Source organism: Etheostoma cragini, chromosome 13 (genome assembly GCF_013103735.1).
Source record: "Etheostoma cragini isolate CJK2018 chromosome 13, CSU_Ecrag_1.0, whole genome shotgun sequence".
Classification (NCBI taxonomy): Eukaryota; Metazoa; Chordata; class Actinopteri; order Perciformes; family Percidae; genus Etheostoma; species Etheostoma cragini.
In genome coordinates this window covers 10276855-10291940 of record NC_048419.1, presented here as the reverse complement: position 1 = coordinate 10291940, position 15086 = coordinate 10276855, and the positions used below count along the sequence as shown (strand labels likewise).

Here is a 15086-nt window from a genome sequence, read left to right as displayed (position 1 = left end):
TTGAGGCAGTTCTGAAGGCAAAAGGGGGTCCAACCCGTTACTAGCATGGGGTACCTAATAATGTGGCCGGTGAGTGTAGAGTGTTTTAATAAAAATAAACATTTAGGCTTGCCTAAATGTAAGTTAAAGGAGAATTCCGGTTGATTTCAACAAGCAACTCTGTTGTCTGTAACTGTGGAGTGCTGTCAGCAGCAAGAAAAATTAAAACGATTGGTGCAGCCTTTCACCGTGTTATCCTCCTGCTAGAGTTAGCACCCAACAGGCTTAAACAGGGCAAGTTTTTAACGTGATTTTTGCTTCTAAACATGTTCAAAATGTCATTACAAGTAGGGCTGCACAATTTATTGAATTTTAAACACAATCACGATTTTGACTTCCCACGATCAAATCTGCGAGATCGAGTGTTTTTTTTTTTTTAAAGTGTCATTTCATAGAACGCTCCGTAAACCACTGTCTGCTCATGAGCAAGTCAAAGTAGTGCCCTGCACCCCGTGCAGCTTAGTTTCTAGGTGTAGACAGTTACAGAGGACAGAGTAAAGGGAGGAGAACTCTACAGATAGCAGTCGGTTATACGTCGGTCTCAAGGTTTGCCAGTTTACCAGTAAACGCATTTTTTTGTCCCGTCTGTAGGTTTTCAGACAACGTCAGTGACAAGTGCTAGTTGGTGCAAGTAGCATCTGTTAGTTGTTAGCTCCTCTAGGGCGCACCGGTGCTAATGTCCTTGCATCCGCTGCAACGCTGTTTACATGGATATGATTTAATTTTGCGTTACATGACCCATTTTGGCTGTAAAGCCGTGCCTGTGTTGGATCTCTCTGCTCTCTCTCCTCTTACTCTGCACCGCCGGTCCACACTTCTGACATTTGTCTACAGTTTTAATTTTTTTATTAACACAGGTGTATATTGTTAAGTACGAAGGGCAAACCTGTATTTGTACCAGTGTTTCCGCGGGTAATTCTGCTATTGCGGCCGCCACAGCAAAGAACACAGGGCCAGAGATGTGACCCATGGCCAGAATATCATAGTTCATAAAAATGCAGCGCAGTGACGATACAGATATTTTCATACATACAACGTGTGTTTCATGCATAGAAACGTTTTTTTGATACTCTATGTAGTGATCCAATAATAGTGTATTTTTACCCTCCATGTAACCCGTATGCTCTGAGATGTCATCGGTTGGAGGATAACATCCATTGGTGGCCCGTCAGGCGCTGTTAATGGAAGATGTCACAAAGTGTTACTGTCAATATTCTTAGTCCTTTTCGATACAAAGAAAAAGTGAGGCAGACAGAGAAAAAAACAGACAAAAACGTTTCTATAGGAAAAAAACAATCACTTACGTGCTTCTTCAGTACTGATTGTGAGCTCTTTGCTGGGAAGGCTGCGGCCTATCTTGTTGTAGGAGTACATTCGAATGCTGTAAACACAAGCCGGGTGCAACTCTACAATGTTGGCCTGGTTGTTGGTCGGTGAGATGTTTCTGGTTGTATACATATGATCCCAGGAATCTGTCAAATACAAACAAAAATTAGGTTTTAAGAAGCTTATCTTTGAAGAAATCTGACAAACATATTAAATTTAGTATACATACCTGACTTGTTCTTGTACTCAATGTCATAGCTTGTGATGATGCTGTTTCCATCAAACCTTTGGATCCAGCGCAGGTTCATGCTCCTGTCCTTCACCTCCCTTACTTCCAGTTCAGGGGGATCTGGTGGTTCTGTGTGTGAGAGACAGGGACAGAAGAGGTGAGAACATTTCCCCACTGGACTGTTTACATAGCCACATCTACTGCTGTTGTGATGAGGCCTAAGGTTTCATTAAATTAAAGAACATGTTGAAATATGAACAGTACGTGGTAGAGATACCTTGCACAGTAAGTTGGATGAGCCCTCGACCCTCTCCATAGGAGTTGATGGCGTGGCAGGAGAAGAAGACAGAATCTCCTCGCTCGGCTGGGTTGAGCTATGAGCATCAACACAAACAGGAAAAGGTTACAACGTGCCACATTGATCTTCTCTAACTACCAGCAATAATGCAAAATTTGAGCTGAGAGACATTATGTGGCATTAGTGCTTTGAACTGTCTCATGCAGCCTTGTTTTGAAAAAAACACATTCATATTTAACAGAAAAAAAACAAGGCAAAATTTATTTTAAGACGAAATTACTTACTAGGCTTTTTTTTTTACCAAATAACTTATTTCCATTACTCTTTGCTGTATATTCTTTATGTGTGAGGACATTTTGCTAAGTTCAGAGTCTGCTGGGTGATGTATTCTGACCTTAAGGGTAGAGATGACTTCGTCCCCCTTCTTGTTGATGGTTATAGAGTAACGGGGGTTTCTCTCAGCATCGATGACGGTGTCTCCTCTCTCCCAGCGGATGATGATGGGCTGCTCGCCGCGTGCTGTGCAGTTCAGCTCCTTGGTCTGGCCCTTCCTCGCCATGGTGGTGTTGGGGTGGCTGGTGATCATGGCGGGAACTGCGCAGAATTGCAAATATATGTCAGTGTGACGAATGGTATTATATGGAGTAATGAGACAAGGGAACAGCGATGTGGTATTGAAAACCGAGGATAAATTTACAGATGTATGGACATCTCTATTTCTGCACTTCGTTCTCCATTTTCATTTCACGCTTCAAGCCCCGCTGGCCTTCTTCCTCTACCTCCTCCCTGTCTGCCTTCTTCTTCTACTCCTGATTCCTTTCCACCTCTTTTCTCAGACATAGTTTATTGATTAAAGGGGTTCCTGTGGTTTTGTTTTCATCACTTATTCATCAGCCCTTTTCCCCACCAAACATTCAGTAGCACACAGGCCGGCAGCCGGAACACATCAATCAATAGCAAAGATACCCTCAGTTAGTAGGACGAAGACAAGGTTTTGTTCAGTATGGGCCACATTAGCCTGGGGCAAAAGTGTATTTTAGAAGAGCTCATTCCCCTCCAAAAAGCTAAGGCTTGTCTTTGTGTAGCGTATATGTGCAATCCAGGAGATGTGGTTCTGAAAGTGTTCAAGGCAAAGAGAGTATGATTGACACTTACTCTTGACAGTGAGGATCATGCTCTTACTGATGTCTGAGCCCACTCCGTTGGAGGCCTGACAGAGGTAGTACCCTCGGTCGTCTTCAAGCACGTGTCGGATGAGCAGAGAGCCGTTTGACATGATCTGGATACGGCCAGTGAGAGGGACTGGGTGGTACTGCTGAGGGTTTCCTACACCTGCACCACATAAAGTGCATGCATATTATTGCTTGCTTTTTCCTCGTTCACATGATTTTGTTAATGATGTTGTAGGGAGGGATGCTGTTACCTTTGGCGTGTTTCCACATGACTTTTGGAGGTGGGTAACCCTCCACAGAGCAGTTGAGAACGCCAGCCTTGCCATAGATACAATCTTGATTGTTGGGCTGCACCACAAAACGTGGTGGCACTGAGGAACAAAAATATGTGATTAACCTAAATGGGAGAACTAAAAGAATGTCTTACAGTAAAAGGTAGAAAATGGGAGTGTTCCTAAAATAACATGTACAATTTTACGCTCCCTTTGCACATTAGATATCATATCTGATCTGACCTAATTCATCATCCTACCATATTCTACCGCTCAATCCCTCACCAGTAACAATCAACTGTCTTTCCCAGCTGACAGTGGCGGCGGCGTTGCTGGCGATGCAGGTGTAGTTTCCGTTGTGCTTCAGTGTCACCTTGGATATTTGCAGGGAGCTCATGAACTCTTTGGTCTCTATTGCGACGCCAGAGGCGGAGCCTGGCACGATGAGCTGGTCGTCTTTGTGCCAGGTGATGCGTATGGGCATGTCCCCAGATGACACCACACAGGCAATGTACATGAGCTTCCCCACTGAGGTAGAGGGGATATCGAAGGGTTGGATGAGCGGCGGCACTGGGGGACAGAGGAAGAGGGCGAATCAGTGGAATAAGGGTAGCAGTAGATGTAGAAGAGTGGCAGTGAGGCCATCTGGAGCAATGCTGAGAGAGAGAGAGAGAAGGTCATTGGCCAGTGGGCCCTTCTTCCCCCCCCCCCCCCCCCCCCCCCCCCCCCCCCCCCCCCCCCCCCCCCCCCCCCCCCCCCCCCCCCCCCCCCCCCCCCCTTCAGCCCCCATCTCCTGCAGCCCATAATAGCTGCTCTGGTTAGAGTCCAATTGGCAGAAGGAAGTCATTTGGTTGCCATAGTAATGGAGGTTGGGGTGGGGGTACTACAGCTGAGACATCTGGGGGATTTAATCTAGGCTTCATTATTATTCATCTAATTAAATCAGAGACACACACATACATACACACACAAGCACATGCACACACCCTTAAACACCTCTGCAGCTGCCCTGCTACATCACTGCCCCACTTGCAGACTAAACAAAATACAGGCAAAACATAAATCTGTCCTAAAACACCATCTACCTTTGTCAAGCTTTCCTGTAAAGCAGCACTACACAACTTTGAACAGTGGTGTCACCAATTGGCAATAGTTAAGACCTCTGATACCCAGAAATGTCCCAACGTCGGTATACTGCACTCATTCAGGTTTACTATTTTTTTCACCCAACAGACTAGTCTGTTGTTGCTTTTTCCTAAAGGGAAAAGAAAGACAATTAACTATATCAGCTATTTCAGCTTTCTTTGGACAGATTGCTTTCTCACTACTGTTATATTTTGCATACAGGGATGTGCGCGAATAAATGGCCACAACAACCAGGAAATCATCCCAATCAGAGGTCACCGGTGGGTCACTCTATCTGGATTAACTGAGCGTATTTGACATTGCTCAGTGTGGTTTTATCCTTTTGAATCCATTCTTCTCTTTACGCCTACCTTTGACAGAGACATGAACGGTCTGGTTGATTGACACCTGGGGCTGGATCAGGACGCTACACAAGTAGGTGCCCTCGTCCGCGCCCTTCTGCACGTCCGTCAGCCTAAGGGTGCCATTCTCAAACACCACTTGACGATGATTATCAGGCAGCTGCATGCCGTCCTTCAGCCACTTGATGGAGTAATACGGGTAGCCAATTACACGGCACGTTATGTAGGTGTTCCTGCCCGCCACTGCAGTGATGTCCCGCATGGGTCTGATTCGGGGTGGACCTGGAGACACAGGGAAGAGAGGGAGGGGATGGAGGGAGGAGACAGAGAGAGACACAGAGGTCGAAGAAGGGGGCAGATGAGGTGAGGGAGGTCATGGCAGAGTAAAGGTTGCAGCCACGGAGACGAGAGGTGAAGAGATAAAGGTTGAAGGACAGAGTGATTGGGGCAAGTTGACAGGTGGAGAGGGAGGTTAGTTATGCTCCCTTTAATAAAGTCTGATTGAGGATATTTGTTGATTATAATCTAATGAAATATTCTGTGTATCTAAGTGATTGTGTATGTTTCTAAATTATCCTCAGATAGATAGATAGATAGATAGATAGATAGATAGACAGACAGACAGACATAACATTTGGCCAAAATTGAGTCGAGACCCATATCTGACTTTTTATTTCTCTTAATTTACTCTGCCATTTAAATGCAGAGTTTTCACAATAAAGGATGTAAAAGCAGTCTGTGACTCCTCAAGCCGTTTTTACTGCACAATGAAAAGGTAAAAAAGACAGCTAAGGTTATATCTAGCTAGCCGGTAAGATAGCCAATGCTAGCTTTACCTAAGGCTTAAAGAAATTGTACTTACATACTGAATTTTTCCCCTGCGGTCCTTGAAAAATATCCAGTTTGATGAACCAACAAGTTGGTAAATCACTTTGTTATTCACTTAACTAACATGAGCCAAAGGTAACTACAGTAACTTAGCTGAGTACTCTTTGTTTTTTCTGAAACAAACAAAATTACAGTAAAAATGAACATGAAAGCTGAAAGAACACAGTTACTGCATTCTATGCGTCCAGTATCTGCATTTCAATGTAATATGTAATATGGCAAATATTTCTGTTTTATTATATTTACATTTAATTGTATATTTATTATATCTGTTTTGCAAACTAAACATTTTCCTCAAAATCACTGCTTCTGTAGTTACTACCCTCTGCCTTTGTAGGACAAGATAGATGGATAAAAAGATAGATAGATAGATAGATAGATAGATAGATAGATAGATAGATAGATAGATGGATAGATAGTAACTGTGTGAAATGCAAACTAATCTATGCCTCTCACTAGCCCTGGTGTGTTTGTATAGAGTCAGGTGTAGAGTGCATTTATATTGAAAAGCAGACAGGCACCTCTTACGTTTATGCGCGCTTGGTACTCGGCGCTACCGGCCGAGTTGCGTGCGACGCAACGATACACTCCCCCATCTCGAATGAGCGGGCTGCTGACGTTGACGTGTGACACGGTCAAGCCGTCTGACAGGGTGTACTGGCTGGTCTTGTAGGTGGAGTCCCGGACCACGGGCTCGTCGTCCAGCGTCCAGGTGATGGAAGGGGGTGGGGCTCCTTTGGCCCCACACATGAGGGAGAAAGGCTCGCCAGGGTTTACCACCCGCTCACTGAAGGAAGACACAATACGAGGAGTTCCATCTGAGAGGAGACACAGAGAGAGAGAGAGAAAGATGAAAAATAAAGGACACAAAGACAGAGTGGTGACAAGTTCAGGCAGAAAAGCAACATTTAGATCCGTTTGTGCCCATCTTTGCTGTCTTTTGAAAGCCAAATTCTTTTGTCTATTTATTCAATGACAAACAGTTCTGCGGTGTCCTTTTAATGCATCTATCAATCGTATTTGCAACAACAAACAATTTAGGCACCAATATTAAGGTGAAGAATACAAGTCAACAGCTTTACATTTAAAGAGCATGGTTTCTTGTCACTTTGTTGTTACAATGCTGTGATAAAATGCCTGCTGCACCTCTATATACAGAATGTGCACTTGTTTAGTTTCCCGACAGTCTCTGTCTACATACCCTCTAGCAGAATAATGGAAAAGTCCTGAGCAGTGTGGCCCTTTCGGGAGGCGAAGCATTGGTAGGCCCCAGAGTGGAACTTCTGTGCTGCAGTAATCTGCAAGGTGTCGTTGTGTTGTCCCTGGATGGAGATGTGCTGGTCAGGGATGATGGGCTCTGTGTTGCTGTACCAGTTGATGGTGTATTCTGGAGAGCCCTCCACAGTGCAGGTGAAAAACAGTGTGCTGCTGATGCCAGTTTTCAGATTCTTAGGGGACAAGGTCACTCGTAGGGGATCTGAGAGAAGGACACATGCATGTATTTAAAAAGAAAAAAAAAACTTTTCTATCTTTCGGTGTTTGCATTTTTTTGCAAGTATGTATTGCTGGTGCTTGACTCCTTTTTTATTCTTATATTCCCTGAACTTAATATCCACAACTTTAACTTTTTTGTCCTAAATGCAATATAGAAATAGAATTTTGTGGTACCACTGCGCAGTAAATCCCAATTATAAGGAGTTTATCAGTTGTTGTTTTTTATATCATTGGGGGTTAATAACCTGGGTACATTTTGTTTTGCTGGATTTGTGAGTGAACATTTAAATTATACTCTGCTAATTTTACTGCATTTACACATTAGGTTGTTGCTCATTTGCAAAACATTAAAGATGTATTCATTCATTTATACACACATATTTTAAATCCTATTTAAGTATGTTTTATTGTCAAGCGATACCAATTATCATTTAACTAAGGTCAAAGTGTGACACAGGGATTCATAGATACAGTAGGCGTTTCCATTTGTAGAGACGGGAAGAAAGAGAGAGAGAGCACAATCAGCGGTCGTGACTCAATCAGTTCGACGCACTCATTAAAAAAGCAGCTGGAGATATCTCTTCACATCTATGTCCACTTGTGTGTGTGAGAGAGTGTGTGTGTGTACATATGTGTGTGTGTGTGTGTGTGTGTGTGTGAACAAATGTCAGTGAGCAATAAGGCAGCTGGTGGTGTGTGCTGGGGGGCATCACTGTGCCTCCCGACCCCCCCTCACCCTGTCAGAGTCACAGAGTGTGCTGCCATGATGTGCCCACTGGCAAAGCCTACCGTCTCTTTATTCTCTCCCTCTGTCTTGCTCTCTCCCGCTCTTTGTTTCTTTGTATACTTTACACAATGTACATTTATCTCCGCCCTTCTTGTTATCTTGTTATTACATTGTAGATAATGTCATTCCAGCACTGTCTGGATGTCTGATTGTCCCTTCTGTGACCCTTGTATTTATCTCCGTCTTCCTCACCCTTCTCCTTGATGGTGAATGCTGCTGGCAGCTGTGTTAAGGATTCAGTCTCAGTGAATTACTGCCCTGTCTCTCTTTATGAGACATGATATGGTGGGGCATCATACAGCTCACACACATGTTTGTTACAGACACACTGTAGGTGTGACTTATATGTGTGCCTCAAACCAAAAGGAGGCGATTTTGTGAATGTGTCCATCAGCCAGGCTGATTCACTGAGAAGACAGCGTGGGAGTCTGTCAGGTTGTTTAGCGATAGAGTTGTGCTTGTGTGTCTGTGTGTGTGTGTGTGTGTAGTTATGCTCACAAACCTATAACGTGAAGCTGTCCAGACACCTCCTTTGAGCCAAAACTGTTGGTGACTTCGCAAGCGTAGCTGCCGCTGTCTTCCTGCTTCAGGTCACTGATGGTCAGCCCTGTCAAACGCCGTGTCCAGCGGGCATCCGAGGGCAGCGGGCGACCATCTTTAAGCCAACGCACAGTGGGGCTAGGGTACCCTCCTGCTATGCAGGGGAGTTCGATACTCTGGCCTGCGTGCACTTCCCCTGCTTGGAAACTGTCCAGGATGGTGGGTGAGGACTCGTTGGGGTCTGGAGGGCAGAGATAGGATTAATTTTAGTTTCAAGACAAAGAGAAATACCAGACTAACATGAGACAAAACTGACACAACACCAAGCTGCTCACCCATCACAGAGAGCCTGGCTCCGTTGCTTTGGCGCGTCTCGCCGCTGTACTTATGTTTGGTGATGCACCGGTATGTGGAGAGGGCATCCTCCTTCTGAACATCAGAGATGTAAAGAGCCCCAAAGGTGGTCAGCGAGAACCTGTTACCTGAGGAAGACATCCAGTGAAGACTTACATTAGTTTTCCCAAAGAAAAACCTGCTGATAGACAGAAACACGCTGTAAAAAACCTGCACTAAGACGATCGCTCCGGTGCAAATGTATTGTACTCATTGCAAAACCGTATTTTGCTAAAGACAAACAGCTGCCTGAACAGTTGGCACTACCTGCCTGATAATGTTGCTTCCCAAAAGCTGGCACTCTTTCAAGGCCTGGAGGACACACAGCGGTCACTTACACCCCCCATAGACATAGCAGAGACAGATTTACTACCCCTCCACACTAAACGTAAAACTCTTATTCACCATCATCACCAAACTATCTCCTTGTTCTTCCTTTAAAGTGTGGTGACAAAAGTGGAAGGCCAAAGATCAAGTGTACCACTATGCGATGAGAGCTGCTTGTTCTCTTTCATAGCATTTGTTTCATGTCTCACATTTTATGCATTCATAGAATGGCTATGTAAATACCTCCATGTTTTCATGCTGTGCCCATTGATTAAAGGAAGAGAGGGGAACACATGCAATAGCAATTGTCTTACTAAAAGTCTGACATATTTCAAAATGGTTGCCACTATACAATAAGGTTAGTTATCTATCAATTGTGATAGACCAGTAGCTGGATTGGTTGCATTCAGGTGCACCTGTGTGTTTATCAGCATCAATATTTTATCTACAAGCTCTGTATTTGTCGGGGTCTTGCAAAGGCGTTGAGTAGGAATACTGAAGGTAGCATTTATGGACTGTGTATGTGTTTGCATGGAATATACCGCATGACCCGAGAAGGAGGCACAGGCTGCAATTTCACAGCAGCCTTTGTTTGCCCCCAGAATGAAGCCTTACAGGATAATGAGCACTTTAAGACTGCTACTCCCACAACACCGACGACTCGCCTGTCACAACACTGACACAGGCAGGGGAGAGAGAGAGAGAGAGAGAGAGAGAGAGAGAGAGAACGAGAGTCAGCTGGATCTGTCAAAGCCAGACTTTCTGTCTTCAGCAGGGGACAGAATGTATCCCTCTGAATCAACCCTGATTAAACACACACATCACATTATTTCACTTATTATCCATCCATCTTAAATGAGTAACTTGTACGTAGGATCAGTCTATCTTTGGTCGACTCTCTCCATCTCTTTGTGTAAACCTTCTCATCGTCTCTCTCTCTCTTTCTGTCTCTAAGCAGAGTGGCAGACGGAGTAAAATATTAATTACTAAATCACTGTGCTCCCTCAGCTTTTATTCATGCTGACTTGACTAGATAACGAGAGACTGAGCCAATGTGATATACAGACATACACACACTCACACATACATTGACACCAACACACACACACACACACTTACACAGCTGCAGCAAAACATGCAGACATGCATGCAGGCAGGCACTCTGAGAAGACGGCCGCAGTTCTTAGTGCTGCGTAAATGTGTTTTTTGTTTTTTTAATTGTGCCACATTTACACTATACCATAATGCTACAGTGTCTATCTATCTGGGAGTATGACAATTTTATTTGGCAAGTATTTAACATTTTAACACAAACCTGTAGTTGTACCCCTGCTTTAACTCTTCCATACACACTAAGCATACGTCTAAAACCTTGAAGAAAGACACAAAAACTTTACAGAGAAAGATCCTAGTTGGGACACCAACAGAGATCCACTGTGTCCTCAGACATAGTACTTCACTTGACACGTTTCTTCATGACACACTTTCACCAAAATCTATATACTGAGAAGATAAGTTGAACCACGTTTTAAAAGTTATCTTTTGATAGCTACAAAACCATTAGAATGTGAGCTTTTTGTTTTGAAAAACACCATGAACTCAAAAACCAAACACTCATGGATCCTTGAAAAAGCTCTGAAGGGACCATTTAGAGGTTAAAGTATTGTTCATCAACTATAAATGGCTCTTTATGGAGTTCTCTCACGCAGAAAGAAGCTTTTTGTAAGAAGCTGTATTGCCTAGAGGATGTCAACATTGTTGGATTTTGTATGAGTTTGGTCAGAGTCTCAATGAGACGCATTCATGGAAGAAATTGTGCAAAATTGTTTGTGTATTCCTGATGCAGATGGGGTCCAGAGGGGAACTACAGTATGTGTGTTTTTGACAGGACCAAAACTGTTAAACATATATACACAAACTAAAATACACTATATTTTAATTATAAAATATCTTTCAAAAAAATCTAGATTATTTCCCCTATACCCCCTTCCAGATGTTTCGTTATTAATTAGAAAAGGTTTCTCTATTTATAAGGACATTTGTAAAAATTATTGACTTTTTAAATTAGAAGAATGAAACTGCTCCTGTGACTTCTCAGTGACAGAACTGGGAAGAAACTGCATGCTGTTTTTATGTAATAATAATTTAAAAAAAAGTGCCATATGAATCTTACTGTATGTCCTTAGAGAACCTATTTTGTGTAATAATATTTTTTAATCCAGCAAAAGGACTATGGCCTTACAGTCATACAGGTCAGACCTGCAGCTATGACAAATAACAAAGAAGAGGAGAGAAAAGGGAAAATAATGGAAGTATAAATGTGCAAGAGAAAATATAAGCATGATAGAGTCTATAAATAGGATACATACTGTAGCTCGTGTGGGTCCAAGAGTGTGTGTAAGTGAATGCACCGTGTGTGTGTGTGTGCGAGTAAGTAGCAGCCTCATTTTCTCACATGCAAATGAAGGCGTCGGCGCAAAGATAACGAGGCCCATATTTCCACCTCCTCAGTGGGGCCATTATTTATTGATGTTCTGCATCTTTCCCCCTCCCTCCCACTCTCACGCTTTCTTCATCCTCTCCTTGTTGCTAGGGTCTTCTCACTGCCATCCTGTTACAATTTTGGTGTACTTTCAGCAATCATCAAGGACGAAACAGTGTTGTGTGACTGTGTTGTGTGACTGCGGAAATCATGAAAATGTATTGGTGAAAGACGTTGGTGAAATTAATAGGAAAAGAATATCACCAGTATGAAGTTGTTAAATATAGCTTTTTGGATGCCAGTAGGTTTTGTACCCAATACTTTCCAAAAGCATACAACACAACACACTGTCTTTTAGTTTTCTCATTTCCTGTGTCTCAATCTGGAGTTTGCTGGTTTGAAAGGCAGTTCATTCCATGTTGTGCCTTAAATGAAGGATAATAACATGAACTTATTTAGCCTTTAAACCCTCAGGACTCACAGAAAGTAGTTAAATAATAATTTGGGGCCTGTTCATTAGCAATTCTGTGTGCAGTTCGGAAACTTAGTTGGACTTCTCTACCCTCAACAGGAAACTAATTTAGCTCTTGGAAGTGAATCTGACCTAGATGCTTTAGAGGGGCACATTGCCACACTATCTAGAATAGCCTATTTTAGGAGACAACCTTTTTCCTCTCTTAGCAGGAATAATCTAATGACACTAACCTGTCTGGAATACAGCTTTTCTATCCAAAGCAAAACAAAAACTAAAGAAAATACGAATTGACTGTATGATCGTGCAGCACTCACAGCTTTGAGTTAAAACACTGGTGTTCCTATGGGAGTTCCCAGTATGGACCCCATATCTAATCAGTTTGGAAAAGGCTAATGAGCTATCGAACTCACATCCCTGTTTCCCTTCTGGCAGAGCAGTACAATCTGATCCCTGGAGTCTCCATCTTACTCAACACTGCTGACGGTCAAAGGCAGTTGTTCCTTGCCTTGAAGGGCTCTCCCAGTTAAATGAAGGTTAGCGTGTTTTCACTGCTCATTATGATGACTTTAAGCTAGCACAAGGAGAAAATGTGCCAAAGCAGTGGAGGGTCAGAGGCTTCACTCCTCCACAACAACAACAGTGTAAATCCTCAGAGAGATGCCCGCAGCACAACGTGTTTATCCATTAAAGAGATGTAGTCTAAAGTTTAAAGACAAGAAGGAAATTGACTCTAAAAACTTATTCAAAAGGTTACCTTTAGGATTATGCTTCAAAAGGAAGATGGGAAGGGAGTTTCCCTGCCCGTTTCAGTGAGCTGAAATATCTACACCTTACCTAAGGCTTTAATCAGAGCCAATACACATCAAATAGGCAATTACTGTGTGTGTATATATATATATATATATATATATATATATATATATATATATATATATATATATATATATATATATATATATATATATATATATATATATATATATATATATATATATATAGACATATTTTGCAGCGATCACTGATATGAAGAGTGATTATAAAATAAAAGATGAAATGTAATTTTCCTTTACTGACATTTGTTCCTAAAGCCGCAATGTACAGTTGCTTTCAAATTTCAAAATCTATTGTAGTGATTATTTTAACCATGTAAACTGATTTATTAGCACCAATAAACATAAACATGTTTAGTAAAAAAAAAATGTTTTGTAGATGTAACAAAAAAAGAAGAAGATTTTATTGTATTTTTTCTATTTATTTGTATTTGATGAGCGCAGAAGTGACCGGAGTGTAAACATGTTTGCTCCGGTAGATCTGAGTCCTCCAGTGAACTGCCAAAGGTGACGGGCTGGTTTGAGCAAAACTCTGACTCACACAAACACAAATAAACACCTACGGCACATGGACATCAAAGTTAGGTTAGTCAATGTAATTTAGCACATCAATTATAATCCTCTGAACGCGGCTATTGATTATAAGCCTCTGAGCAACACAGTGGTGGATATTCTGACTTTGACAATGTAAAAATTGCATTTTGTGTGTCTGCTTTATACTCCTGCTCTCAACAGCAAGTGTCAGAGAAGAATTTGAAAGAAGGTGAGAAGAGAGAGGCGAGGAGGAGGGAATCAAAGACTTGTGACTGTCACTGGAAGAAAAAAAAGAAAGAAAAAAAAAAACGCAGTATATTCCGGAGATATTCTCTGCGGTGCTGGAATGTGCTTGGTGCTCACAAATGCAGACATGCCAGGCACAAACACACACAGAAACACCTACCGGGCTTAAAATAGGACAAAAAATATTTCCCGGCTGGAATGAAAAATAATAAACTATGTTACAAAATTAGCACAGTGGAGTCAGTGAATGGCAGTGGTCCAAGTTTGCAGCACAGGAATGTGTTAAAGCAAAAAAACAGCACTGAATGACTTGATTTAGAGAGGAATGCTGAGAAAGGAAGAAAAGACGGTAGGGGAGAAAAGCAAAGGGGAAAGATGGAGGGTAAACTGTGGAGGAGATAACAGTCCATGTCTGTGTTCTCCCCTCCTTTCAAACCTTTATGCAAAAAAAGGGGTGTTGCATCTGTATTCAAAGCGAGAGCCCACTCCACCCTCCTTTTGCTCTCTCCCCTCTTTCTGCTGTGTACATTAAAAGCCCAAATAGAAGCAGGTGTCAGCCAATTAAAATATATACACTTTCCTGGCTTTTATTCTACCCCACACTTAGTTAACATCTATGAATGGCGCCCTCTTAACTCCTTTCAATTCATGTTCAAAGCAGGTTTTATTGCCACAACTGATGTGTAACAACTTATTGTGCAACGGGAGCCCACCCCGCTGCTTCTCCTCCATAAAAAGGGACTTTGTTAACACGACCACACTGTTCAGACAGAGCACGAGTCACGCTGCCAGTTAAGACTAACACTGCATGAGCAATATCTGACTCGCAGCATTCAATTCTCTCCTTTTTCACCCCTCTCGCTTTTTCTGTCGCTTGTTCATTTGCTAGAAGGAAAGATGCAAGACGTAGAAGGAGCCGCGGCTCGGTCATGTTTTCATTAAAAAGCCACGCTTCACTGTCTAATCCTGACTGCTGTCCTCTTTCCTAACCAATTCTGACTGCTTACCTCAACTTTCAATCATGTTCAACCTGCCCTGCCCCTTGCTACTGTGTTCCAACCTGAGTGGAGAGGATGTTAGAAAGTTGAGGGGACAGAAGTGAGGAACGGACAGAGGTGGAGGTTGCCGAGAGAAAGAGGGATGAGAAAGAGTAGACAGAGGAGAGTCCAGTTACCACTGCGATTGGACCACGTCTCTTCTGCTTCACTTGACTGCTCTGTCCCAATTTGCCCTGTGTGACTTTAAACAGTAAACACTGGGGGAGGGG

The 15086-nt window shown here is 42.7% G+C and overlaps 1 protein-coding gene across 4 annotated transcripts in view; it reads right to left on the bottom strand.

Moving 5' to 3' along the window:
* Nucleotides 1-15086, bottom strand: part of LOC117955504 (Down syndrome cell adhesion molecule-like protein 1 homolog) — a 53964-nt gene that overhangs the window by 16746 nt on the left and 22132 nt on the right. For 3 of the 4 annotated variants that reach the window (XM_034890042.1, XM_034890043.1, XM_034890044.1), the window contains exons 4-16: nucleotides 8868-9014; nucleotides 8495-8773; nucleotides 6913-7188; nucleotides 6233-6529; nucleotides 4833-5105; nucleotides 3622-3906; nucleotides 3316-3435; nucleotides 3048-3224; nucleotides 2287-2486; nucleotides 1872-1968; nucleotides 1595-1723; nucleotides 1344-1511; nucleotides 1144-1214 (exon numbers count right to left, since the gene is read on the bottom strand). In XM_034890042.1, the coding sequence (XP_034745933.1) occupies nucleotides 1144-1214; nucleotides 1344-1511; nucleotides 1595-1723; nucleotides 1872-1968; nucleotides 2287-2486; nucleotides 3048-3224; nucleotides 3316-3435; nucleotides 3622-3906; nucleotides 4833-5105; nucleotides 6233-6529; nucleotides 6913-7188; nucleotides 8495-8773; nucleotides 8868-9014 (2519 nt within the window). Of the gene's footprint in view, nucleotides 1-1143; nucleotides 1215-1343; nucleotides 1512-1594; nucleotides 1724-1871; nucleotides 1969-2286; nucleotides 2487-3047; nucleotides 3225-3315; nucleotides 3436-3621; nucleotides 3907-4832; nucleotides 5106-6232; nucleotides 6530-6912; nucleotides 7189-8494; nucleotides 8774-8867; nucleotides 9015-15086 lie in introns of those variants that run through there. The other variant, XR_004659063.1, reaches the window with a different exon arrangement.